Source organism: Tauraco erythrolophus, chromosome 5 (assembly GCF_009769465.1).
Source record: "Tauraco erythrolophus isolate bTauEry1 chromosome 5, bTauEry1.pri, whole genome shotgun sequence".
Taxonomy (NCBI): Eukaryota; Metazoa; Chordata; class Aves; order Musophagiformes; family Musophagidae; genus Tauraco; species Tauraco erythrolophus.
The window spans coordinates 2,320,054-2,346,917 of NC_141469.1; the positions used below are offsets into that span (position 1 = coordinate 2,320,054).

At 47.8% G+C, this 26,864-nt stretch overlaps 1 protein-coding gene across 5 annotated transcripts in view; it reads left to right on the top strand.

The window, feature by feature from the left end:
* Nucleotides 1–2,539: 2,539 nt before the first annotated feature.
* RUFY3 (RUN and FYVE domain containing 3) overlaps nt 2,540–26,864 on the top strand; it is a 53,527-nt gene continuing 29,202 nt past the window's right edge. Inside the window, exons 1-3 of one of the 5 annotated variants that reach the window (XM_086611343.1) lie at nt 2,540–2,635; nt 2,672–2,831; nt 23,416–23,469. In XM_086611343.1, the coding sequence (XP_086467469.1) occupies nt 2,540–2,635; nt 2,672–2,831; nt 23,416–23,469 (310 nt within the window). Of the gene's footprint in view, nt 2,836–8,811; nt 8,817–11,783; nt 11,962–23,415; nt 23,470–26,864 lie in introns of those variants that run through there. The other 4 variants (XM_086611342.1, XM_086611341.1, XM_009982932.2 and 1 more) reach the window with 4 other exon arrangements.

Below are 26,864 nucleotides of genomic sequence, written 5' to 3' on the forward strand. Positions count from 1 at the left end.
GCACGTGTTTGGCACTCTGTGTGGAAATTAAGGGTTAACCCTCTTTGGTAGATCTGCAGGCAAGCTGCAAGCGTCCGAGGCAGTTTTGTGTTTCCTCAAAAAGCTTTAGGCGGCTGGCAAGCAAAATTCTAGCAACTTCCATCTGAGCAGTAAGTAAGGGCAATAAGAAATCAGTGCGTTGTTACGGACACGCTCCCCAGAAACGCTGGGATTTAGGCTGAAGGCAGGAGCGAAGGCAGCGTATCCGCTCGCCCGGCGCAGGCGGGCAGCAGATGGCACAGCACGTCGCCCTGGACGGCTGCGCCAAGCCGTTCTAATGAAGATTAAACACGCCATTATGTTCAGTTGGTTAGTTCAGAGTTGGGACAAAGCCATAAATAGGTCTTCCCCGTATGGTTTTATGTATGGGTGATCATGGGAAGGCCGTGATTATTAATGCCGTGGGAGGGGGGACACTGAAACGTCGCTCGAAGTGCTTCTTAGAGGGATGCTTGGTGCCAAAGGGAAGTCCCTGATGGTATCTAGGTTGTGAAGATCCCCGTGAAAACGGACGTGTGAAATTAGAAAAGGACCACACATGATGGCCAGGAAAATAAATGACAAGTGGAACAAGGTCATGGTTAATGCTGTGGTTTTTCCTTCTCCCAGTAGAGTTTCCAGAGAAGGTGCTGACGCTGCCAAGTGACATGCTTCAGCTGTGGGATGGCACTCATCCGTGCCATGTTTCTGCTTAGTAAGTGCTGGTGGCTCTGCTCAGAAAGGACTGGTGGTGGGGTCTCCCTCAGCTTCACCTGATGCAGGTTAGGACTTAAGCACTAGGACAACAGCTCTGCCCCTCCTGCATTGCCCTGCACAACTGCAGAGATACCTGCCTCCGTGTCCTTTCCGTCTGCTCATCTGGAGCACGGTGATTCAAGAGATAGTTGGTCCTGTGCGCGCTTGCACGTGAATGATTCGTGTTTCAAAAGCACGTAGGCAGGGTGTAGGAAACTCTAAAGGAGAGGTATTACCTCTGTTGTCTTTCTACACCTGGAAATCAGGGTCCTTGGTGGGTTATAAGCATCCAGAGTCAACCTGGTTTGCCTTTGGAAGCTTAGGCAGAAGCGGTACAGCGGCAGAGAGGTGGACAACGCGTTCAGCATCATGAGCTGAAGTTTCTGTTTATACAAGGTAGGGAAAAGATATTAAATAACTCCCATCGAAATAGATCTACTGCTGCCTTAAATGTAGTCAAGGCCTTTTTCCCAGTTGTCTTCCGTAACATTCTAGCAGCAGCAGTCTGGACGTTGTCTTGCTCTCGCTAGCCCTGGGAAATACAGATCTCCAAGCTGGACGTTTGGATTTCTGAAATGGATTAAAGCATCTGTTGAGGTAGTTGCAGCATGTTGCATGACTTGGGGCAGCATTCGAAAAAGCAGTCTCCAGAAATCAGTTGCCTTTACAGCTTTGCTTTTGCAATTTTTCTGGGAGATTTAAAAAGAAAGAAGCAACATGTTCCAGCTTAATCTAAGCGCACTGAATGCAGGATGTTCCTTAAAAACTGTCAGGTTTATCTTGTCTCTCCCTGCCTGTTGACAACGCTACAGTCCACATTAATTGCCCTGCCTTAATGAGAAGTCTTTATTACTGTCTTTAAGACCATCTCTCCAGTGTAATTCCCACTGGTATTGCCTGTTTGGTACTTTTAATAGTAAGGAATATATTTGGACTTGGTGTCGTCACCTCTTGTCAGAGGATCTGGAAACGCTGCTGGCCATGAGCTCTGGCCCTCTGGGAAGCGAGAAGGAGGCAGGAGATGGTGTGATGGCTTCGCTTCATGGGTAAGACGCAGTACGTGGGAATCCGACTTCCTCATTGTTGGATCAAAGTGGTTTCTTAAGATGAAAAATCTGTGTTTCCCCATATGGGCTCTGGTCCCATGGAAGTGACTCCAGAGGCACATGGATGCTGCCTCCTTCCTTCTGCCTTGGTGCAGAAGTAGATGTGAAATACACGGCGGGACAGTGTCCCACCTTGAACCGCTTCCCTTGGGGCAGGGCTGGGAAGCTTCTCCTTCAAGACAAGGTTGGGCTTGTCTTTAGTTTGTTGTTTTTTTTTTCTTAAAGTGTGAGAAAAACGAATTGGCAGTGACGGAAAAGAAAGATTTCGGGGTACGAGGCTGGGAAAAAACCCAACCAAACCCCTCTCAGCATAGAGGTGGAAACAGGGTCCTGTCCGTATGGCCCGGAGCCCCTGCACCTGCGGGAGGGGGGTGACCCGTCCTGGGGGGAGCCGTGCCCGGGGCCGGGGGGGAGCCGTGCCCGGGGCCGGGGGGAGCCCGGCTCCCTCCGCGTAGGGCCGGGCCGGCGCGGCTGCGGTAACGGCACCGCCGGGCTGTGCGTCCCGCGGCGAAGGGCGAGGGGCGGCGGCAGGTAGGGCGCTGCGGGGCGGGGGCCGCGGTGGAACGATCCCTCGGCCCCCGCAGCGCGGCGGGAGGCGGGCGGAGGGCGGCCGCGGCCCTGTTCCCGGCCGGGGCGGGGCCCGGCGGCCCGGGGCAGCGATGGCGGAGGCGGAGCGGGCGCCGCTTGTGCCGCCGCTGGCGGAAAGTTCCCGGGACGGGGCCGGCGTGGAGCTGCCCCCCGCCATGGAGCGGCGGGCCGAGCCCCGCGAGGAGGCGGCGGCGGCGGCCGAGGAGGAGGAGGAGGACGAGGCGCGCTCTGCCTCGCCGCCTTTCTTCCTCCTCTACCCCGGCCATGGAGGCGCCGCCGCGCCGCCCGGCGTGTGGAGACCCCCGGCGCCCTCCCTGCCCGTGCTGGTGCTGAGCTCCCCGGGGCCGGACGGAGCCGGCGGCCGTGAGTAGCGGCGGGGGGGGCCGAGCGGCAGCGCGGGGCGGCGGCTCGGGGCCTCCGTGCGCGCCGGGAGGTGTCATGGCCGGGCTGGGGGAGCCGTGGGAGCGGCGGAGCAGCCGTGCGCCCCCCTGCCGGGCTCCCGCCCCCCCGGATCGGACCGCCGGCCGGGGCTGAGCGGCTCCCGGTACCCCCGGGCTCCGGGAAACGGGGCGCCCTCTGCAAAACCCGGCAGGGTTTCATGGAAGGGGATCTGGGAGGGGGTGGGACTGGCCGCCCCCCCCTCCCGACGGCAGAGAAGGGCCGGCGGGTGCGCGGGAGCGGGCGCTGTGTGCGTGTTTCGGGGAGCGGTGCTGGCCCCGGGGCTCAGCACAACCAGCGCGGCGGGGGCTTCTCCCCGTTCACGACCCTTGGCTCCGGGAAGGGGTCGTGTCGCCCGGCCCGGCCCCGGGGTGCGTGGTCCGGGGGTGGGCAGCGCCCGCCCGAGGTGCCGGGGTAGGGAATGGGCACGGGCAGTGCGTGCTCCGGGCGCTGGACGGGCTTCGAGCGCGTGGCTGCGTGCGCTCTTTTGGGTGGGAAATAAGTTTTGTGCTTCGGGACGTTCCTGGTGATGTGCTGGGATAAGCTGGGGTGCTGCGGAGTCATTGCTTGTGCTTGAAAACCAAAATCTGCGCGTACGGGTGTGTATGGAAGAGATGTGCTCTTTTCCATCCATCTTGAAAACGGCCAGTAGCTTCATCTTCTGGGCTTGGGCTGGGGGTGGGTGACGGACCACCCTGCCTTTCCTTAGTCTCATTCTGCCTGCATCCCAGGTGAGCGTTCACTCACCCATTAGCTGGTTGGTTTTGGGTGGGTATCTTTTTTCTTCCTCTTTTTCTTCCTCCTTTAGAAGCTGATGTGCTTTATTTAAGCCATTACTCAGCAGAGCTCAGTGAGGGAAGCAGGCAGTTTCTGTAGTGCCAAGAGCGGATGAGATGTCCTAACTTTGTTTGGAGCCACACGAAGGGCTGTCTCAAACTGCAGACTTGGCCCAAAACTCCCTCCCTGATGACTTGTCATTTAAACTGACAGCTTCCCGTCAAAACCTTCATTTTTACTTTTCTTTTTATTTTTACCTAGTCAGGAAATCTTTACTCACTGTAGTCCTGTGATACGTGTGCAAGGAATGGAGCTGTTTCTGGTAGAAAAGAAGCCTTTAAGAAAAATACTTAGTTTTAGCCATCATGCTTTCACTGCACAAACTTCGTTGTGAGAAGGTTTCTGTGTAGATGTGGAGAAACCAAGGTACTGAGGTGAGCACGTTGGTTCACCAGGAGTTAGTGTAAAAACTCCTGGGTTGAGCAGTGCTTTAGCTCATGTTTTAGCCTCGCTCTGCGGTGGTTATTGGCGTAAGCGTGGTGAAAAAGCCTTATAAAACATGTCTGAAAGTTCCCTTGTTGTTTCCAGTCTTGCTGTCTCGGAGATAGTAGCTGTCTGTGCAGCGTTTGATGTCAAAGCCCGCTCGGTAGCTGAGTGACTGAGGCAGTGATAGCTGTGTCTGAGGGGAACAGGAATCACAACGTGTTTGCATCGTGTCTTGGACTGTTTCTCCTGGGGCAAGCTCTGTCTGTAAATCACTTTTTCTCATCACCTCTGGTTTGTTTGGTTTGAGTTTCTTTTTTTTTTTTTTTCTGGTTCTCATATCTGGAAAAGGCGGCTTTCATCTGTTCATGGCTGAGCAGCAGGAGCAGTGAGTTCTGCAGCAAAGTTCTGCTTGTCCACTGGCTGCCTTGGCTTGCTGCTACAGCAGTGGGTACAACTTTGCTCTGGCACGGAAAAGACGTTGTGTGTTGAACTGCTGAACTGAATCCTGCCTACCTGCAGCGTATGTGACCTCGCAGGTGTCATCCCTTCGTACATCTCCCATAAACAGCAGTTATTCTGCACAGCGCTGCGGTGCGGTGGGGTTAATTGTGGTCCGGGTGATAAAAAGTGTCGTGTCTGGGTTGGTGTTACTGGGGAGACCCGTTGGTGTTACTGGGGAGACCTGTCAGTGGCCTGCGGCGCCCCGTTTCACAGGGTCTTCTCAGGTATCCTGAATTCAGGTTGCCGCACCATCCACTATTCTTGGTTGGCTTCTCCTTGTTCCACAATAATACCTGGAGTGATTGCTCATGTCTGCTTCCCTTGGTTCCTCAGGGCTGGGGTTATTTTTAGAGTTAAGATAATCTAAGGAGGATGAAGAAGGCTATTTTTGCATCTTGTGTGTGTGTTTAAAAAAAAAAAAGTGATAATAGTCTGAATGCTAATCCCTCTCTACGTACCTGCGAACTGAAAGCAGCAGTTTCAGTGAAGGGTGTTTCCTGCTCGATCACGAGTTCTTCCCTTCAGTGCCTGAAGGCTGTCCTTGGCAGGAGTAGTAGTGAAAATAATTACTCGGTGTTATAGCCTTGTAGTGGAGGTAGTGACTAGTATACTGAAAAAATCAATATTTCAGAATATTTGGGAGGCTTATTTGAAGAAATCTTTTTTTTCCTCTTATACCAACACAATGATTAAACTGTTCACTGGAGAGAGGTCTCACCACAGGGTAGAATCATAGAATCATAGAATCGTTAGGGCTGGAAGGGACCTTCAAAGGTCATCTAGTCCAACCCCCCTGCAAGGAACAGGGATATCTCCAACTAGATCAGGTTGCTCAGGGCCTTGTCCAACCTGGCCTTGAACGTCTCCAGGGATGGAGCATCCACCACCTCTCTGGGCAAGTAGAAGGGTACTGTACAGCTGTTGGATTTTATATTTGAAAATCTAGAAAAGTATGTTTGCTGCTTGTGAACTAATTGCAGCTTTTGTATCTCTGAGTTAGAGTTTTCCTGAAGAGAATTGTCTTGATGAGGCTCCACATGCAGCTGTGGCTTCCAGCTGTAGAAGTCAGCCCAAGGGTTGTTGGCACACTGGTTGTGTTACTGGGATGCTGGTGCAAGCCTTGTAGTGCTGGCGAGCTGAAGCCCAGCGACGAACGTAAATGAGGAATATGCCAAAATAAAGAAGGAAATCATAAGCACGTATTTCTGTCATAACTGGATATTCTCTAGAGTTTTTCTCTTGGAGGTGTTTTTTTCCCCTGTCCAACCCATCTTTCTCCATCTTGTCCAAGTTGTCTTATTTACGAGGTGAGAGAGATGAGATGATTCCAAACATCAGGTGATGGTGAGAGCTGCTAAAGGAAGGAGAATGCACAAGTTTTTCATGCCAGCAGCACCTGGTTTTTGGATACGGATCCTTCCAGAGAGACAGAAGGAACAAGAGGGTTTACTTAAGCATGCTGAGCTGTGATAAAAGTGTAGAACACACTTTAAATAAAGTAAAAGTGACTCGATTATGCTCTCTTAAAAAAAAAAAACCCACACAAAAACCAACCCCCTCAAACAAAAAAAACTCCAAAACAAAAAACGCCCAAACTATTCCTCGCTCCCAGATATCATGATAGTTCCAGTAGACTTTTCCTTCTCATTTTTGAGTTGCACCCTCTGTTACGGGACTTACTTGAATCCTTAAGTCATATCTCTGTATTTCACAGTAGTTAGACAAAAACTGGTTGGTCACATATTCCAGGAATTAAGAGATGGTGTCACTGGTTTTTGGGTTGTCAAACTGTCTTTTGCCCCGTCGTGTTTTGAGCGCGCAGGGTTCAAAGTGCTGCTGTTATTTGAGGTAACGTACGTGTCTGTGCTGTCAGAAGAGTCAGAAACAGGCTTTGAGACCTAGATGCTTTGATTTCTGATTTTACCTTTTCAGATTACATGCTGTGTAAGAGGTTGCCTGGAAAAAGGCTACTGGAGGAGCGTGGAACAGTGGGAGTTGTGGAACAGGAGGTCCGTTGGCTCTAGAACTGGCCGTAGCTCAGATGCTGTTTGGCCATCACGAGCGGTACAGCTATGGAGAGCACTAACAGCTAGTTGGGCAGCATCTTGATGCAGAGTCCAAGTGAAGGGAAGAGAGGGCTTGAGAGCAAAAGTCACGTTCCCGAGTCTGATAGTAAGAGGTTTTCACATGTCAGTTAAGAGCATGGGCAGAAAAGAGGAAGATCAGAGTTCTTTATCTTGGAAACGTGGGAGCTGCCTTGCTGGACCAGACTGTCAGGCTGCCTGGCCTGATAGAGCAACCACAGACGTGTTGTAGGCTTTAGAGGAACTTGAAAGAACCTTCTGGTGATTGATACTTGTCTTAGACTGCCACGTAAAGGCTCGTGGTTGTTCTTTCCCCCCGTACTCAGCACTGGTGAGGCCACACCTGGAGTACTGTGGCCAGTTTTGGGCCCCTCACCTCAAGAAGGACGTTGAGGTGCTGGAGCGGGTTCAGAGAAGGGCAACAAAACTAGTGAAGGGTTTAGAGAACTTGTCCTGTGAGGAGCAGCTGAGGGAGCTGGGACTGTTTAGTCTGGAGAAGAGGAGGCTCAGGGGGGACCTTATCACTCTCTGCAATTACCTGAAAGGACGTTGTAGGGAGATGGGGTCGGTCTCTTTTCCCACGTTGTGAATGACAGGACGAGAGGGAATGGCCTCGAGTTACGCCAGAGGAAATTTAGGTTAGATATCGGGAAAAATTTCTTTCCAGAGAGGGTTGTCAAGTACTGGAACAGGCTGCCCAGGGAGGTGGTGGAGACCCCATCCCTGGAGGTGTTTAAAAACCGTGTAGATTTGGTGTTGAGGAACATGCTTTAGGGACGCTGACAGTGCAGGGTGAATGGTTGGACTCGATGATCTTGAAGGTCTCTTCCAACCAGATGATTCGATGATTCTTACCCTGGGGTTTCCTCTGGCGTGGCAGTCGCTCTCAGGCACTCCCAGCCGCTCTGCTGGCGCTCAGCGATGCCCCTGAGCTGTCACCACTGGACAGTTTCCTTCGGCAGTGCTTCCAGATTGTATCGTCTTGGTGGCTTTTTTTTATGGTTCTGCAGTCTCTGGCGAGTCGTCTGAAGCAGGAACCTCATCTGCCAGCTGGGCCGTGCTGCTGGGCGGCTGGTTTCCAGTCTCTACGCGCTGATTGGGAACGGGAAGGTTTTCCCTAATGATTGAAACTTGCTGGCGCTGGAGGTGAAACTCCACTGGAAGGTGCCCTCTGGAGTCCAAAAGGTTGTTTGGGAATTTGATTGCTTAGATAATTCTAATTTATTCAGCTTTTGAAACTAAATTCTAATTTGATTGCTTTTGAAACTAAAAATACTTTCTGGTACAGGTGAGCTTTCAAATCCCAGTGGCTGATGGAGTGTTTTGCTTTTAGATGTTAGTCTTAAATTTCCGACACGCTCAATTTCAAATTCTTTTGTCTTGACAACGTTTTTGCCAAAAACTGTCTTGTTTTGTAATGTAGCCAAAGCCTCTGTCTGCCTTTGCCCAATTTTGGCTGATACGAGAGTTTTGTAAGACCAGTCAAGGCTGTCTGACTCAGATGAGATTGAGAAAGTGGTTCTTCATGAATGACCTGCCCTTGGTTTATTCCTGCACTTGGTGTTCTCTTCTCCACCGACCACTCGTTGCACCCTGATGGAGCTGTCTCAGCCTTGAGTTGTGTGGTAGCTTCAGCAAAGGCTTTCGGAAGATGCAAATATTTCATACCCCTCTTTTGTTTTAAGATGCTTTGTTTTTTTCTAATTTTGAGGTGTAGGATGGGGGTAGGGGAAGGTTTCTCTTGTGTTTTCCAGGTGGTGATGAAAAGCTCACGGGTCAGTAAGTCATAGGATAGTTCCTGTTTGGGGTTTTTTAGGTTTGTGGGTTTTTTTTAATTTTATTTTTTATTTTTCTTTTCTAAGCAGAGTTTTTATTTTCCCATGGTCCTGTAGCTGACATAAGGACATTACCTTGTGGTTTGGCCTTAGCTTACCCTGGAAGCTGTACTGGGAAGGCGAGTTCTCTGATTTTATCCTGTAGGTGTAAATTCGGCTGTGCACTGGAACCTGGAGACTACAGCCTCCTCTGGACAGCTGAAGAATTCTTAGATCTTCAAGTACCCGTATTGAAACTCTGCAAGAGAAAGCAAGTTGGCTTAAAAAATAAGTTCTGAACTTGTCGTTGTTGCTTTTCAAAAAAGGAGTCTCTAATCATATGTGTGTTTTAGGTTGTTTTTGTTTCTCAGAGGAGTAAAAGGTGAGGTTTTACGGAGGTGAAGTAGCTCAATTTCTTTTAGGGTGGCGATTACTAAAAATCTATTAGGTGTTATACTGTGTCTAAGCTTTGTTTTGGGCAAAACATACTAATAAACTGAAATTCATTAAAGCTGAAAAGTATTTTTCAGTTACTTTAAATGTCCCTATAGAGTATTTGCAGCAGGAACGTTGCAAAAAAGAGCCTTGAAAACATTTGAGCTGAAAGGGGCAGACTGGCTTCTTTTATTTCTTCACCTTAAGAAGCAGCAAATGGCATAAAAGAAAACCAGTTGGAATTAATTTTTTTAACAAACCTCCACTGGTATGGGGGTCGCTTGACGGTGCTGAATTCAGTTGCGGACCCGTGTTGGGAAATGGGAGCTGTGGGGTTGCACCGAACACGGCCTCTATTTCTAATTGTAATAAAGAAATTAAACCCTCTGATAATTACGTTTGGTGGATAATGGCTCCTACTTTGTTGTTTCTAAAGGGTTTATTTTGGTTATCTGCTGGCTCAGACCCTTTCATACATGGCAGCTTTGACTGGGTTTAGCAGAGCGGTGCCACGCGGACACGGAACTCGGAGGTTGTCGTTGCGGGAAGGATGTGTAAACGTCCTAGAAGCTGAGATGCTGTCAGCACGGTTTATAAAACCCCTTTTTTCTTACAGAAAAGCAACAATAGTTATTGTTCTCGTCGGTGAAATAGTTCTCTTTCGCATCGCCGCCATGGCAGGCTGCGTGGCTCGCTCTTCGTTTCAGTCTAACGGGGGACAAAGAGTTGCTGAGTTAGGCACCGAGCAGGAAGTTTTCACTGAAAGCAACTGCTTCCTCTTGCCTGTTAAAAATCAAAGATTTTAACCCTTTTTTCCAGTTTTACGAGAGTTTTACGTAACGGTGCTTTTTTCCCAGACAGCCAGATGCATTGGCGTGCTGAATTCTGTATCAAGTGATGAGTTGTTCTATTTCACGTCCCTAAGGTGCAGACACGTGTCCTCTGGAGTATTTCTTTAGGGAAGGAGCAGTATGGAGAGGAATTAAGGTCCTGTGCATTCATCGTTGATGTGTTCCTATCACTACGCTTCTCTGGAGAACAGTCAGCCTTTGCCGAATTTCCGTGGAGGGGGACTAGGCATCCATTTCAGACCGATGCTACGTGTCTGCTCTCCACAAATATACTGGAGTCACACAGGAATAGAGTAAGATAAGCTAATTTATTGTTGCCTGGTGTTGTAGTTGAAGGGGGTGATGATACCATGTGCCCTGGTTAAATAGTGACCTTTTCACCAGGGCGTATGGTGACAGGACAAGGGGCAATGGCTTTAAACGGAAAGAGGGCAGATTTAGATGAGATCTCAGGAAGAAATTTTTCACTCAGAGGGTGGTGAGGCACTGGCACAGGTTGCCCAGAGAAGTTGTGGCTGCCCCATCCCTGGAAGGGTTCAAGGCCAGGTTGGATGGGGCTTTGGGCAACCTGGTGTAGTGGAGGGTGTCCCTGCCCATGGCAGGGGGGTTGGAACTGGATGATGTTTGAGGTCCCTTCCAACCCAAACCATTCCATGATTCTAGGAATAAGAAGGATGTCTGACCAAGGATCTGTTGTCCCCTAGAGCTGCGGCTGTGTGAGTTGGGGACACGGAGGGGATTGAGCTGGCTGGGAAGGGACTGGGCAACACAGTACTGTCACCTTACTTTTGAGACTGGAAGCCTGTGTCTGTGCCTGCTGAGAGGTCACGTCACGCTTCTTCATCAGCCTCACCTGGGCAGCACCAATTTTCAGATGAGGTTTTGGAAGTGCCAGACTCGGTCACGTATGTGTGTGGTGTTGTCCATCATTGTTCTTCCGTGTGCACGTGCCCTCCTAAAAGAGCTTCATCCCTGAAGTGTTTAGAGCTAGATGTTTTTTTTTCCCCCTCCGTGTTTCCCTGGGTGGATAAATCCATCTTAGTGTGTTTTATTTTTCCCGTGTACGGGAAATCTTAGCTCAGAGGTGCCCTTCGAGAAGGCTGCCGAGCGAACGGAACGCGAGCTGCGCCTTGCACGCCTCCCGTGACAACAAAGGTACTTATGGAATTCGTGTAGTGACATCCAGGCACGTGAAGGGAATACAGACCCCTCTTTTGTGTCCCTCCCGGCGCTCCTTTGTAGTCCGGAGGCGCCCCGCGAGCCGACGGGGAGGTGCTGCGGATGCCCTGAGCCCCATCGCCGTTCCCTGCATCGGCAGCCGCCTCTCGGGAGCATCCTGGGAATCGCTCGCCCTGCGCCGGGAGCAGCTGATCACATGAGCCTGGATTTCCAGTTCAGTTCATTAGTCAGCCATTTTGGTCACCACCCTGCTCGCTGCGCACCGCCGGTCCCGGCTGCGCTCGGGGAAGGACGGCACCAGCGCTTGGATTTCAGCAAACCGGGATATCTCCCTCTACGCTCTGCCTTTGTTTTTCCTTGGGTAATCAGCAGAGGAAGCCCTTGGTTTTCCTCCTTCTGCTTTTTTTTTTTTTAATTTTTTTTTTGTTTTTTTTCCCTTTCTTTTTTTTTATTCCTCGCCTCCTGTCTTTGATGCAGCAGCCAGGTTTTCTGCGGTCGCTTAGGATCAATAGCCTCTAGCACAGCTGAAGACAAGGACGGTGGAAAGGAGGGAGGAAGAGGAGCGTGGAGGAGCAGCCTTTTTACCTTGCTTTATATATGAAAAGGCCAGAGCAGCCTGTGCCATCCTGAGCATATCTGTCCTATAATAGCAAGGTATTTCTTATTTTCTTCTTCAGAAAGCTTTTCTTTTTAGTAGTTCTTATTTTTTTATTCCCCCCCCCTCGCTGTTGTCGTACCAGCTGAGTCATCATGTCTGCTCTGACGCCTCAAAGCGACATGCCAACCCCCACCACAGACAAGATCACTCAGGCTGCCATGGAGACCATCTATCTTTGCAAATTCCGCGTGTCGATGGATGGAGAATGGCTCTGCTTGCGCGAGCTGGACGACATCTCGCTGACACCCGACCCGGAGCCTACCCACGAAGGTACGGTCGGGTTCCCCGCCGCGGGATGCCTGCAGCCCTCGCGTTGGGAGGGGGTGTCTCCGGGACGAGATGCTCTTCTCCTGCTTGGAGAACCAGGACGCTGTTGGACAGAATAGAAAGCCAAATCGGCGCTTCAGGTCACCCTTAGGATTTGTTGCGTCTTTGTCATCCACCCCTTTGAGACACAGTCATGCTTAATTGTTATAATTTTTTAAGATGTGTCTGGAAGGATCAGGTTTGTATGTCTCGGGAAGGAAGATAACCATAATGTGTGCAGTGATACATTTAATCGTGATTTTACTCTTAAAAACCCGTCAGCTTTTCCGAATGGAGCGTACTGGCAAAACAGACGTGTGCCCGCGTACGGCCAGGGGGAAGTTTTTGGAAAGCTCCGAATGGTTACGCGGTTGTGCCTATTGTCAGATGACAATACCATCACAAGTCTTGCAGCTCGCTCCTGCGGAGCGTGCCGATGTTCGTAACGGCTGGGAAGCCTGAGAAGTGCGAGGGGAACACACCTTGCTTTCTTCTTGAAAAAGGTTTTGTGGTCTGGGTTGAGGGCCAAAACGGGTTAATATCAGATCACTTAAAACGAGGATTGAAAGCTTCGTGAGTATGAAAACCACAAGAGGACGCGTTGCTCTACCAGGAGAAAAAGTGGGAAAGAGGGAGACAGGATGAATTCCTGCAGGAATCTTGCACAGTAGCCAGTGCTCCCGTGGTCAGCAACGTTGCCGTGTTGTGAGTGTCCCTTGCGGGATGCTGAGCATCGTGGGGTGTTGCAGCGAGGGATCCGTCTTTCCACGCCTGACCCCTTTCCAGTAACTGCCGAAGTGCGATTCCACCGCGTGGTCTCCCTTGGCCCGTTTGGTGCTGCCGTGTCAGGTCAGGAACGTCCTACTAGATTTTCATCTAGCTGGATGAGGCGACTTAAATTGCAGTGAGGGTTTGAGCTTTAAAATGAATTCCCGGGTGATAATTGAATTTTCATTTCACAGCTGCTTTCAGCCCTTGGGTTTGGATTTGCTTGCCAAAAACTTAGTCACACAGTAGGGTGCTAGACAGAGGCTTCAAAGGCAGAGACCAACGCTCCCTCTGAAGCGTGGCCCAGGGTTTCAGAACGATGCTGCAGGCTCAGGAAAGCAGAACCAGAGGAGTGAGTACAGGGTGAGCCAAGGGCGCAGTAGTTCAGCTGACTTCCAATTCCCACGTTCTTCTGCATGGCACAGGCTTCTTCAGACCTTACTCGGTCTTACTCGTATGTCTTTAGACTGCAGTGTTTTGGGTTTTTAACAGTACGTTCTAGCGTAGGTGGATTGATTTTTACCTATTTTCTCTATCTGTTTCTATCATAAATAGTAACTACTCATTTACTGCTCATATTGTAGTTAGTAAACGACCTTCCAAGCATTCTAAGGCTCTTCACACAGTATAGCCTGGAAAACCTTTCAGTTAGGCTGTGAGTCAGTTCTTTAGATCCTTGTTTTTATATGTGTCTCTTCACTCTGTTTGCCTTCTTGCTCTGGGCAAACTTAAGGGGAAGGTGGGCTCGGGTGAATCCCATGTCTGTAATAGAGCTTTTCTGGGTTACCTTTCTCAAATATGCTGAATATGTGTCCCTACAGCGTACAGATTGCACTCTTGCACACGTATGGAAACAACTTGAGCACCAGTACTACCCTACCCCTGCCCTAAAACTAGAAGAATAATTGTTTTTAAAGCTGTGATTACAGTCACTCTCTTGTAAGTGTCAGGAAGGGTTAGAAAATACTATTTGCTCATTTCCTTCCCTTATTATTTAATGCATATGTCAAAAATGGATTGGGGAAAAAAAAAAAAAAACCCACAACAAACCAAAACTGTCATACCTACCTTTATGGAGATGTTAATAGATTTGTAAATTAAGGTTGCTTGTTGGGCGGCAGAAAGACTGAGTGTTTGGGGGAGGATGTTGGATCCAAGTCGTGTTTTTAACAGAGGTATAAGGTCAGGAAAAAGGGTTCATAATAGAAGAGCTGACACAGCTTTATCCCCGGTGCTGGAACCGGCGCTACTGTGCCAGCACTGCCGCCGTGCCGCGGTGCGCGGGATGGGCTGGCGGGGGCCAAGGGCACGTCCCCGAGGAAGAGCAGGAGATGGAGGAGCTGAGGCTGGCCTGTCTCCCAGTATCTCCGTGAAACTGTTGTAGAAAGGTAGGATGAGGAAGAAGAAGAAGAAAAAAGAAAGGTTGTAGAGTTCTGCCCAAGGCGTAACAAAAGGTTGCACTTTTTTTTTCCCCTTACAAATCAAGACATGTGAGAAATAATACATTGCAGTAGCAAACCCAACAGCTTGCTGAAATAGGGATCTGAAGATGATCCGAGGTCTGGAGCACCTCTGCTATGGAGACAGGCTGAGAGAGTTGGGGCTGTTCAGCCTGGAGAAGAGAAGGCTCCAGGGTGATCTTATTGCAGCCTTCCAGGACCTAAAGGGGGCCTACAGGAAAGCTGGAGAGGGACTTTCTACAAGGGTGTGTAGTGACAGGACAAGGGGCAATGGATTTAAACTGGAAGAGGGGAGATTTAGATTAGATGTAACGAAGAAATTTTTCACTCTGAGGGTGGTGAGATACTGGAACAGGTTGCCCAGAGAAGTTGTGGCTGCCCCATCCCTGGAGAAGTGTTCCAGGCCAGGTTGGATGAGGCTTTGGGCAACCTGGTGTAGTGGAGGGTGTCCCTGCCCATGGCAGGGGGGTGGGAATTGGATTATGTTTGAGGTCCCTTCCAACCCAAACCATTCCGTGATTCTATGATCTGAAGCCTCCAATGGCTGTCCCTCAGCTCCTGCTGCGTTCGGACAGTGGTTCTCCCTCTGGCCCCTCTTGGCTCTGTGATCTGCAGTGCCCCCGCGCAGCCAGCCCACCTTCCTCCTCCTTGCCATGCACCTGTTGTGCTGAGGATGACCAGCAGCTGTGCTCCTGGCCTTGCCTCGTGGGTGCCCCTCGTTTTCATGGTGCCACATGTTAGAACTGGGATGGCAGGGGCAGCTGGAGCCAGATGGCTGTGCTTCCTGCTGGTGCTCGGGGGGCTGCCCGAGCAGAGAGGCAGAAGCTGCAGCTGGTGCTTATTATTTGTGAGGCCAGACCTGCTGTCTGCCCAGTCCACAGGGGTCTGTTTGCTGTGGCTGCCTGTGGAATAATCCCACTTGTGGCCATTTCGGTGATAGGAGCTGGAGGGACAGGGAGGGAGCTCAAAATGTAGTGATAATCACACTTACTCGTTGACATTGGAAAAACAACAGGCGTGCCCCCGTGGAGATGGTGTTTTCTGGTAAAACCACGCTGAATTCTGCTACTTAAGCCAACGGCGATATACTTTGGGAAGCAGATTCCATCTGAGAGGAAACCATGTCAATGTGGACTAACTTGCTTTCCTGCCACAGACTTGGAGTTTCTGAGTGTCACTGAGCAAAACAAAAATTTAATTCCATTTAAGAGTACCACGTAGTAGAAGTGTAGATGCATTAGTGTAGTTACTGACTTTCTTGCAACTATATGTCTTGAGTGTAACATGGATGCTCACTTCAACAGCAAAAGCAATTAATTTTTTTTTTCGACTGTTTGGACCAGTATATACGGGACTGAACGCTGACCTCAGCTATTGGGAGAAGTTACAAAATGCAAAATGGTTTTACTGGGTGTTCAATTTCTGCTTTGGATAACCAGTCGTCTTTATGAGGAGCTTCACGTTAGAGCAATGGAAGTTTTAATCCTCATGGGATCAGCTTGTAACTGAGAACAGAAGGAATACACGGGATGAGCATGTGATCTGAATTTACCTGCAACTGTCAAGAATTAGAGAGTCCTTTGTTTTATTTTAATTCCTGCTCTATTTGCACTAAAATGGGGAATTAGAGTGATATAACATGCAAAGATGAAATGATCTTCCTGTAGTGTAATTTTTGGTAATGAAGGTCAGATTTTTTTTTTGTTCTTCGTCTTTGACCAGTAATTTAAAAGTTTCAGTTTCAGTCACATGCTTGTGTAAAATGCCCTGAACAGAACTTGTAGAGCTCTTCAGAAAAAGCAAATGCTCTTCTCGACACTCACATACCTTTGGCCCATTCATCTCTTGCACTGTTTATTGAATTATCCTTCAGATTCTACTTTTTCTCTCTGCTTTCTGTTCTTTTCCATGTTTGTTTGCACGCTTCAGAATGGTTTAAGGAAGCAGCATGACCTTAGTGGTTATATTTTTGTTCTGCCAAGTGGCAGCCTTCTTGGTTCTTAAATTTGCATGGAAGGGGCAAGAATCTTCTTATTTTTGGTGGGAGAGCTACGGAGCCGTTCAGTTTTGAGGGAACCATGTGATACGAGGGCTCATCTGCCATACTGCCTCGTGCTGCTGGGACGATTGGGGTCCTGCTGTAAAGCCCCATGGGTCTGCAGAGAAGGAAGAAACCCTGGTCACTGTTCCTTTGGTTTAGGTTATCTCTAGTAGTGTGAAACAGGAAAAGCAAACTGTTGGGAGAGGCCAAGTTGCTTCCCGGATTGTGCCTTTCCCATCACCAAACAAATCCACTGTAAACACGATATTCCGAGCAGCAGGGACCTTTGATGTGTTGACAGAGACTGCACGAGGTGACTGTTTTGCTAGAAAAGTACCTCTTAAAATACGTGTGTTGGCAGAGACCCCTCAACAGGTGAAAAGTTTGAAGGAGCTGGAGACTAGATTTCATGGAATGACTGCAAAGTCAGTAATACGCAAGATAAATGAATCCCAGTGCGTTAATGGTTGTAAATATCTTGGAAGAGCAGTTAGGTCATGTAGTCCAGACAGCCCCTGCTGAAAAGTAACGTGATAGAGTCATCTCCCCAGGGATGGGGGAGAAGATATCCTGCTTACTGTGTCTACACTGGATCCTGTCACGAGACGGGAAACAAGGGAAGTGGCTGGGAGAAGAGGGGCACTCGGCCCTGAACCAAGGGAAGTGACTGGGAGAAGAGGGACACTTGACCCTGAACCAAAGGAGAGGGAAGATCAAGATCTAAAAATCTCCTGCGGGCAGCTGGTGCCATGTACCAGCTCTCCCATTGGTGTGAAGGAGTTGGGAGGAGAGCGGACAAGTGCCCTGTGAGGCACCGACGTCAGGGCTCCCCTAGTTTTGGTTTGTGCTTACAATTTTCAACTTTTGTACGTGTTTTCAATGCTGTCATGAAGAAATTTCAAGCAAGAGTTCTTTTCTTTGCTCTTTTAAGCTTGTTCAATCTAAATGAAGTCAGACATGGGAAATGTGGGGCAGGTTTATTTCCCCCGGAGGTAATGACTCAGTAGTGTCACGGAGAAACCTTTTGGGTGTCAACTGAGATGGGAAGGGAAAGATAGGGGAGAAAAAAACAAAAAAAAATATAGAGTTTTGGGTTTTCTTTCCTTGGCGCAAACTATCAAGTGCCAAAGTAAAATGAGAAATTTCCCATAACAGTTACTCGTGTATTTTCCTCTAGAAAGAGACGTTTGGTGGAAAATGTTCCACGTAACTCCACGAGGTTGCAACGTGCAACAATGCCTCTTAGCACAGCACAAGCCTTGACTCACATCAAAATGTCCGTGGCAGAGGAAAATGGGTGGTGTTGGGCTGTGACCCAGCCGCTGCCAGGTGAGGAGCAGCTCGTGTTGAAACAGCAGTGATGATGATGGCCTTCCAGTTGAAATAAATCGTGCAACAGCTTCACCTGGGAAATATTGCAGTCACTTGTCACAGTTTGTGATGAAAGCACGAGCTGTCGGTGCTGGAGTGGGCAGCTGGGCGCTGGATAAGGATGCGTTAACGGAGCGGAGAAGGTGGGTGCGGGATAGCAGCGCGGGGATTGAGTCCATGTGCCTGGTGTGGTCAGAGGAAACGGAGAAAAGAGGAATTATCTGCAGGAGCAGGCAGTGCCGAGGTCAGGAAGGTCGGCCGAGCACAGCTGTGGGCGATGGGAGAGCGTGGGCACGTGTTGGCGCAGTGGTACTTGCATGTTAAACTTTTTGAGTATCCATTAGTCCAACCTTCCTGTTTGGAAAACAGCTTTCCCAGGCAGAATTTGCAGGGTGAAATGAATGGACTTTTTTTTCTTCTTGATTCAAGGCTCTCTCTATACACACATATCTATTTAGAGATGAGATTTTCTTCTTAAACTACTTTGTAAGTTCTGAGTAGATTGTTCCTGGCATCCTCGGATGCAGGCTCTCCGGTCACTTCCTCGATTTTTGGGTCGCAACGTCTTTAAACGTGATGCTGAAGCTCTCTTGGCCGGTCCATTTTCTTTGTCCGTGCCTCATCATCCACCTGTTTGGCAAATCTAATCTGAAAAAAGTTAATTGCATACCTCTGATGGTATTGTCAGCATCCACTTAATTTTCTTTCTCGACCACTTCCTTATTAAATATATTATTTATCTTTCCTGAAGTGACAAATATGAGATAATGCAGTTAAAATAAACACAGTAATGTGGCTGTAGGTTTCTGGTTCACGATAAAATACCGTTTGTCCATGCAGTGAAGGAGAGTGTGCTAGCCTTAAAGCAAATAAAAACGACTTCAATGCCATTCTTTGTGCGTATCCAGTTAAGCTTTTCCGACTTTCCCTTGTGCTGCGGGATGCTTTGGCCCCAAAAAGAACAGCGAGTGGTTAGAGCAGCAGACTGAAAGTGAAAATCAGGGAAATCATCCTATAATTAGCCTTCTACGAGCACGTGTGTCAGCATTTCTTCCCTTAGTGTCCCTCTCTAGGACAGGGACAGAAGTTTTTAGGGCATAATGAGGGGTAGCTGCCAGGGACACGATGGGTTCCGTTATCCTGATGGATGCTGGAGAATTGCACTTAGAGCCAAACTTTCTGGTGCCTTGGAGGGAACGTGAGCAGCGCTGTCGAAACCCCCGGCGTTCCTGGAGCGCTTGGAATATCAGGGCTTAGGTAGAAGAGATGTTGAGGGAACAAGGGGAATCGGGAGGAAGCCACCCTGGTCACTTGGTGTTTTCATGTTTGGTTTGATTCGCTTCTCTCCATCCTCATCCCCATTCCTGCGTGTGTCATTCAGCCCCATGAACTTGTCAGTGCTTTGGCAACTCTTATTTTAAGTGTGTCCGTTATTTTTCCTTCTTTCCTCCAAAATTTCCTCAATCGTGGCAAATGACCAGGCAGGAGCAGAAGAGGTTTGACAGTCGTGCCTCGGCGGACCACAGGCCGGTTGTGTTGCCTTCTGTTCAGCTGCTGATGTGTTTAGTATTTATTATACTAAATAGATAAAATATATATTTTGTGTGTGTATATATATATTAAAATAATATTTATTTTAGAATATTTTTTAGCTTAAAAAAATAACCCCTTTACTTCTTTCATTCTGCTATTCCTAGCAGCCAGAGCAGCATCACTGAGCTGTCACGGTTCCTGAGGAGTATTTTTATCAGGCTCAGTTTTTATTTCCCCAAATAGGTGCTAGGGGTTTTTTTTGTTTTCTTTTTTTTACTGATTTTTCAGCTTCCCCCTACACGTTTGCTAAGAATTTCTCTGCTTGTAATAAAATAAAGTCAAAACCAACCAGATCCTGACCTGTTCGGTCTGTCTTTGGAGGAACATCATTCTCATATCGTGCTTGGAAATTCCAAAAAGGGTGTGTGCCTTCATTGCTTTGTTCTGAGCATCTTTCCTTTACACCTTAAAAAACGCCGTGGAAGTTTGGAGCGTTTCATCCTCCTAGTTGCACTCACGAGGTCTTTACTACGAGGAGTAAAGAGGATGTGGAGTGAAAATTGATGGCCTGGAAAGCTGCATGTGGTGGGGAACCTGCAGATCTTGTGCTTGGCTTACTGCAAATGGTGGGAGTCTCCTGGCAGGTGGTCTGGGTTTAGACACTGGGTTTGACTTTGGTTGCGCGTCATTCCTTAACGAATATGTTCTGTACCGGCAGTTTGAAGGGAATATTTAGGAGTTTGTGCAGCTTCAGACCAGGGAACATCTCAGCGTTCATTAAAGGGCACGTTTGGTGCTTGGTTGGGTTTATTTCAAATATCACAGGGATACTTATACTGTATTTTTGGGAATTTTTTGCTGTTTTCATTTTACAAAACACATGTTCAAAAACCCCTTCGCTTGAATCAGATACTGGTTTTATCCCCATCCTGCCCACACTGCGAGTTGCCACGATCTTAACTTCCTCTCCACTTACTCAGCTTTTGCGTGTAGTGTAGTTTTCTCAGCGCTGTATAGGAGTGTGGCAGCTCCCTGATTAGCAAGGTTGCCCTTGAACTTGTCCACAGCTGTGTTGGGGGCTTTCAGGAGGTGTAGGAGCATTGTATCGCAGCGCACAACTGGATGGGAGCTGGAGAGTTTCGGTGGGAGTTTGGAATAGTCATAAAGGTTTCTACTTCCAACTCTATTTTAGGCTAATAAAGTCAAACTTGTAAAAAAAAAAAAAAAAAACAAAACAACTAAAAATTAAGTGTTTTCTTACTGTATGTTGGACTGTTTCTCTTAGACATACTATGGTAAGAAGTGTGGAAAACAGCAAGTTGCAGGTCTTCGTGATTATTTATGTCTTTATTCATTCATTTATTTATTTTTGGCTCCGTGTGTGTGCGCGTGTAAAGGATTTTTTGGCACTGTTGGTCAGTGTGAGCCCCAGACGAGTGGGGAAAACTGCACAATGTAAAAGAAAAAACAAAGTGTAGGCAAATTTCATTTAGATGAGACTGTAAAGAAACGGATGAGAATATGAAAGAAAGTGCTAGTTACATGTGTGCTTTTGCCTCTAAATTTCTACAAATCTCGTAGTGCCTTCGTGCCAACGTGAATTCGTGCAGTTCTTGCAAGCATGTCTCGCTAGAAACAGATGATTATTGCCTGTAGGGATATAATAGAAGAAAATATTTGTGACTCCACTGGACATCCATCTAAGATTGACATGAATCACTTGCAAAGGATTATAAAACCAACAAAAAAAGCTTAACTCTTTACCATGAAGTGGGTAACGATTGTCCATATAGAGTCACCATAGTCTTATGCCTTTGTGGAACGTAGCCCAGATGTTTTGTGACTGCCTGGGCTGTGCTGACCTAAGACAGATAAGTCATCTCCCTTGTTGCTTTAAAAAAAGGAAAAATAAAAATGGAAGGGATGAGACAGCAGAACCTGTTTTTCTGTGGATAAGCCCTCCCTACCTGTTAACAGCTGCCGTAGCAGGTTGGAGATCTTGGGTGTTTTTTGGAGACGGAGGTGAGCCAAGGAAGAGGCTTGGAGGAGAACACTGAAATAATTGGAGACTACGTGGTGGAGCTAGGGAAGGGTTCCAAGTGCCAAAAGTCAAGTGAGAAAGATCATGTGAAAGATGAAGTGAAGCCTGGCAAATTTCTCTGTCCCTGGAGAAGCTAATTGGAAATGTTTTTTCATGATGAGACGTTCTGTTTACACTCTAGGGAAAAAATGCAAACTCTCAGCATTGAGTGATGATGTGCGGTGTCAGTCCCAGGTAGGGATCCTGGGATGATGAGAATCTGGTTCTGATCTTTACACGTGATGGAAACTGCGATGAAATAAATCATTCCACGTGCAGCTAGGTTCTCATCTGATTCATCGTCTGCAGTGCTAGAAGTACAGCTAGAAAATACCACCTGTATTAGCTTGTTTGCAGTGTTGTTATGCAAAGCATTGTCTTCAAGTACTGAATTTCACTATTGTGCCAACATGGATGTTTTAAGTCCTTAAAAAAAAAAAAAACAAACCACAAAAACAAGGGGAAAAGAGTGAAAGTGACCCCCGAGTCCCATTTGTAGCACCCCAGGGTAAGAGTGTGGTGGAGTCTGGGAAAGCATCAAAGAGATGTTGGTCCACCGCTGCACTGCGAGCTATGGAAAAGCTCCAGGACCTACAGAAAGCTCTGACATTTCTGATAAAAGACCAGAAGGTGTTAAGTGTAGGACATGGGGGGAGCATCACCAGGGCTTTGTGCAATAACAGGGAATTTCTCAAGCGAAACTCCCTGTTGCTCCCGGCAAGCAGAGGTAGGTGAGCCTGGTGGTGTCCATCCCTGCCTCCCTCCTCGGCCTTGGCAAGGAGAGGAGAACTGGCTCCTGAATCGGAAGCAGTTGGTCGATTTAACATGGAGTCATGGGTAGGTGCTGAGGAATGGTGGGGTTTTCTGCTGTACTTGGTGGTGTAGGAACTCAGAGCCGCAGGGGAAGGAGCAAATTTTTGGTTTGTGAAGAAAACAGGTGGCTGAAAATCAGCTATGTGAATAAAACAGTTGGGAAGGATGAGAAGACTGTTGGTCAGTGGCATGACCGTACAGGAAGCCGTTGGGGATCGGCTGAATTGCTGGTCATACTGGTATTTAGACTTTTTTGTTGTTGTTTTTGCTTTTTGGTTTTGTTTTTTGTTTTCTGTTTTGTTTTTTTTTTTTCCTTTAAACACAGTGACTGTGAACACGCTGTTTGCTCGCCAGCGCTGGCTCCTACGGCAGGAGGAGGCTGGTGGAAGCTGTTCCGTGGGAGGGAGGAGGTCCTGGGAGTAGGTGTACTTTGCTCAGGACTCGGGTGCAGTTGGTCCGTGAAGGGGGACAGAGCCTTTCTCGTGCTTTGGACGTTCCACCCGACTGCACGTTGGCACTGGGGAGAGCGGGCACGTAAGTAGGGAGCCGCAAATCCCGCGGGGTTCAGACCTTCTGCGCCTTCGTCCGGCTTGGTTCGCTGGGTTGGAAACCCAGGGAATTAGGTGTTGTGCTGAAACAAGTTCTCCTTGTCCTACCTGCTCCTCTCCCAGGATCCCTACCTCTCCCCGCGTCTCCCGGCGACGAGCCAGAGGAGTTTTCCTGTCAAACCCTTAGTGAATCATCATCGGAACGGCGGCGTAAAACCCGTGACCCGCTTCCAGGCACGGTTGCATCACCTTGGCAAGGTTTTTTTTTCATTCGGAGCGGTGGTCGTAAAGGAGTTTGAGCAATGTTTAGCCCTCTTTGAAATGTCCTCCATGTGTCCTTGTCCTGAAACGTGCTCGTTTTTCCCGTGTGGCTCTATTTCCCTGTCGGGGGGTTCTTTGCGGGGCTGGGTAGGAGGAAATGGAAGCAAATGCTGCCGTTGCATAAATACAGAAAGTTTCAGTGCTTTGATCTTACAACTAAAATAACGCTTTTCTTGCTTTTCTTTTTAGGATGTGCTTTACAAAAACGTTGCTTGTCTTAATGCAGAAGGAAACAAAGCTTCTAAAGCTTGACTGAAGCCTACCTTAATTTGACTCTCAAGGAAAAAAACGCTTTGCGTTGCTTCGTGCAGACTAAAAAACCCTTTGGCCTTGCAAATCTCTCGCCACCGCGGATTAAATCTTGTATTATGCAAATCTCCCTTTCAGTTACCCTTTTCTTGTACCTTGATTTTGAATCTTGCCTTTAGATCACGGCTTGCATGACGTTTTCTTTCTTTTCCTTTCCTTTCCCTGTTTGCAAAGACTCTTGGGAGGATTTGACAGATGTGGTGGAGCAGTTGCGTGATGACACCGAAGGTGCGTGCCACACCAACACCTTTCAGCTATTATTTCCACTAATGACTGACTTTTGACTGAATATTTTTTGAGCCTGAGTGCAACACGAGTTTTCCTTCCCGCTGCCAATAGCTGTGGCTTTCTGAAGGTGCCAGTCTGGTCGAACCAGGTTGGCAGCCAGAACGTGCCCTTCTGGTTGCACTCTGTGCAGATGTTTGCTTTCTGCTGTTAGGGTGTAAAAAAAAAAAATCAAGTCTTTGATCGCTCGGGTGTGTGTATCGCTCTGGCAATTGTCTGGATGTGTGTTGAAAATGGATATTGCAAAGGATTTTCTGCTAAATTTTATCAGCCCCTTCATGGGTTCCATGCGATCAGGTTTGGTTTCGAAATGCATACTGATCTCTTTTTTTGAAATTATGTGCCTACAATGTGGCTTAAAAAAAGATTTTAATAATTTTGGGGTGTTTTGAATCAATGAGGGGCTGATTTATTTATCCTAAATGTGTTCTGAGGCAGTCAATTTGCTGAGCCTGATGATATAATTAACTTAAAAGGTCGCAGCGATACATGGAAGATGAATTAAAAAAAAAAAACTTCAGAAATGACCTCAAAGCTTCAGAATGTCTGAAGGATTTCTAATTAGTAACTCGAGACTTTGCAAAAATGGCTTCGAAACTTGAATTGCAGATTTTGATTAAAAGTTGCCAAGTACTAAATGAGATATTTTTGTAATGCTTCTTGGTTCTCAAAAATGGTGCTACCATGAAATAGTTGAATTCCCAGTTGAGCGTGCGCTCGAGCAAATATGTGATCTGATAACTGAATTCAATTGTTCATGCTTGGGATGGAGGGAAGGGAATAAGAAGGGAATTTTCCTTTTGAGGCTGAGAAGCTCAACTGCTCATCATGAGGAAGACTCTGGCCATCTCAGATGAGAAGCTAAAGCCAGAGTTATTGATACCTGGAAGATTTACAAGCTGAAGTCCTTTTATTCTCATGCTGAGAGTCCAAAGCAGTGAGGTCAACGGACGGATTTCGTCTCTTTCTGCCAATTGATGGGTTCTTTTCGAAGGTGGTGTGGATGGCAGGTGCCACGGTGGCTGGGTTCCGACCAGTGTTTTATTCAGTTTTGGTCTAGTTGTCACTGGTCGGATGTTGTCCTGGTTTTGGCTGGGACAGAGTTAGTTTTTCTTTTTAGCAGCTAGAAGAGCTCTGTGTTTTGGGTTAGTCTGGGATTTGCTATGAGAAGAATGTTGACGGGGCACTGGTGTTTATAGTTGGTGCGGAGACCTCAAGGACTTTTCATCTGCCCGTGTTTTTGCCAGTGTGCAGGAGCACAAAAGGCTGGGGGGGCATGGCCGGGACAGAGGGTCCACAACTCCCCTTGTGATTTGAACTCGGACTTGGGATGGAGGGCCAAACTGCCCAATGGAGTATCACACAACGTCGTTGCCAGTGTATAGATGAGGGTTGACTGGGAAGTTTGGAATTCTCTTCCGAGGGTGCTCTTGGTCTCTTGGAGTTTCCTCGTTCTCTGTTGCTCAGCCAGGGTTGTGGTGTTTTGACTTACCTGTTTTGGGATCGCTTGCTGGGATGGGACAGGTGTTGGTCACTGGGTGGTGAGCAATTACACTGTGCAACACTTGTTTGTGTACATTATTATTGTTATATATATACTCATATCTTCATATTATCATTATTACTTTTAATTTCTTAACATTATCAACATCATCAAATTGTTCTCATCTCAACCCACGAGTCTCCTTCCCTTTTTGCCTTTGATACTCCCCCCATCCCTTGGGGGTGAGGGAGGGTGAGCGAGTGGCTGCGTGCCGTTCACTTGCCGGCCGGGTTAAACCATGACAGATGTTAAACAAAAGCTGCTTTTGTTTCTTTATAGCACAAAAAAAAAGTAATTTAAGCACAAAACTCCGTAAAGCAAAATAATCAACTTGAGCGAAGCGTGTTTATATTACGGACTCAGGGTTATAAATGGAGGGTAGAGAATGAGCAACCCTGTGAAGGACACATCTGTCTTAAAATATGTAGCTGCAATTATTACTGGAGTAATAGCTGATAGTAAAGGGTGGCCAAGTAATGCAGCTAGATTTGGGATTCACTTTGGAAAAACCTTCCAGCACAAATTGTTTTAAGCATTGTTTCTGGCAGAAGAACCAAGCAAAATCAAACCATGACATACCAAAATATACTTTTATTTGTATCTGGAAACTCAGATGGTATAAACCTTTTTGAAGAGGTTGTGTTGTGCACAGAAATCCGTTTAGGTGCATTAACTACACAGATCTCTTGCTGGTCATCTCCTGTAGATGGTACTTTTCTTAACTGTTGTGCTCGGTGGCCTCGTGGACACCGCAGGCTTCTCACCAGCCATGGGAGATGTCCTCCATCCTGACGTGACAGCTCATTCTTCTTCCTCCACAGCTCTAGCCGAGGGCATAGCCAAGGTAGTCCTTGGGCGGGGGGGAGGAAAGGATTTTAAACTTTTTGCCCCCTATTAAACATTGTACAGATTTTTTGCATTGCTTTTGTCGGGGTGGGATGCGTTTGAAATGTGTGTTTTGCCTGTTTGCACTTGTGTCCTTGTTGCCCATGTCCACCACCCTATTGTGGTTTTTGGTTGTGTGGGTTTTTTTTTTTTTTTTTAACTCTTACATGCCTGATGTGTGGGGGACACTGTCCTCCTTGGTGATCAACCAGAGACTGATGGATGCTTGACGTGGAGCATGCTTTCCCCCTCCAAAGTCAACATTCGGGACGTAATAGCAAGAACAGAAGATGCAACGTCTTAAACTCTCTGTGAAAATCTTTCCTCTCTTAGAAAATCAGATTTTGTTTTGGTAAGATGGTGCTAGTCCAGCTGCTTTCTGGTTTATCCACAGTCCTTCAGAGTAGGCAGGATGAATTTTGAGTATAGAAGCAAAAAATTAGTAGAGTAAAACCTCTTTCTTTAGAAACAGACATGCCTCTGCTTTTCTATTTTCGTCGCTGCTTACCTTTAAGAGAGACTTTGCATGAGCCACCCGACGTGTATCACCCCGTCCTTGACGTGGCAGTCAGGGGTTTGCGGTGCGGGAGGGCAGAGGAGGCACGTCAGAAGAGCTTCGACTGAAACACAAGCAGCTTAAAAACAAATCCATGACGATGCTGAACGCCAGTTTAAATGATGAAAGCCCTTAATTTATCTTGGAATTTGCTTTCCACGTTTGCTTGCAATTATACGTGCGTTCACGATTTCGTAGTCTGAGCAGCTGGAGCGAATGTCTTGGCAAAGGTGAGTTGGCCTCGCTGCGCCTCGCTGCCCTGTAGGCAGCTGGCTGGTGTGTTTTGAAAGCAAAAGCTTCACCAGGAACGTGTCTCGGTTCATCCGAACGCAGCACGGACTGTTTGCCAGATGC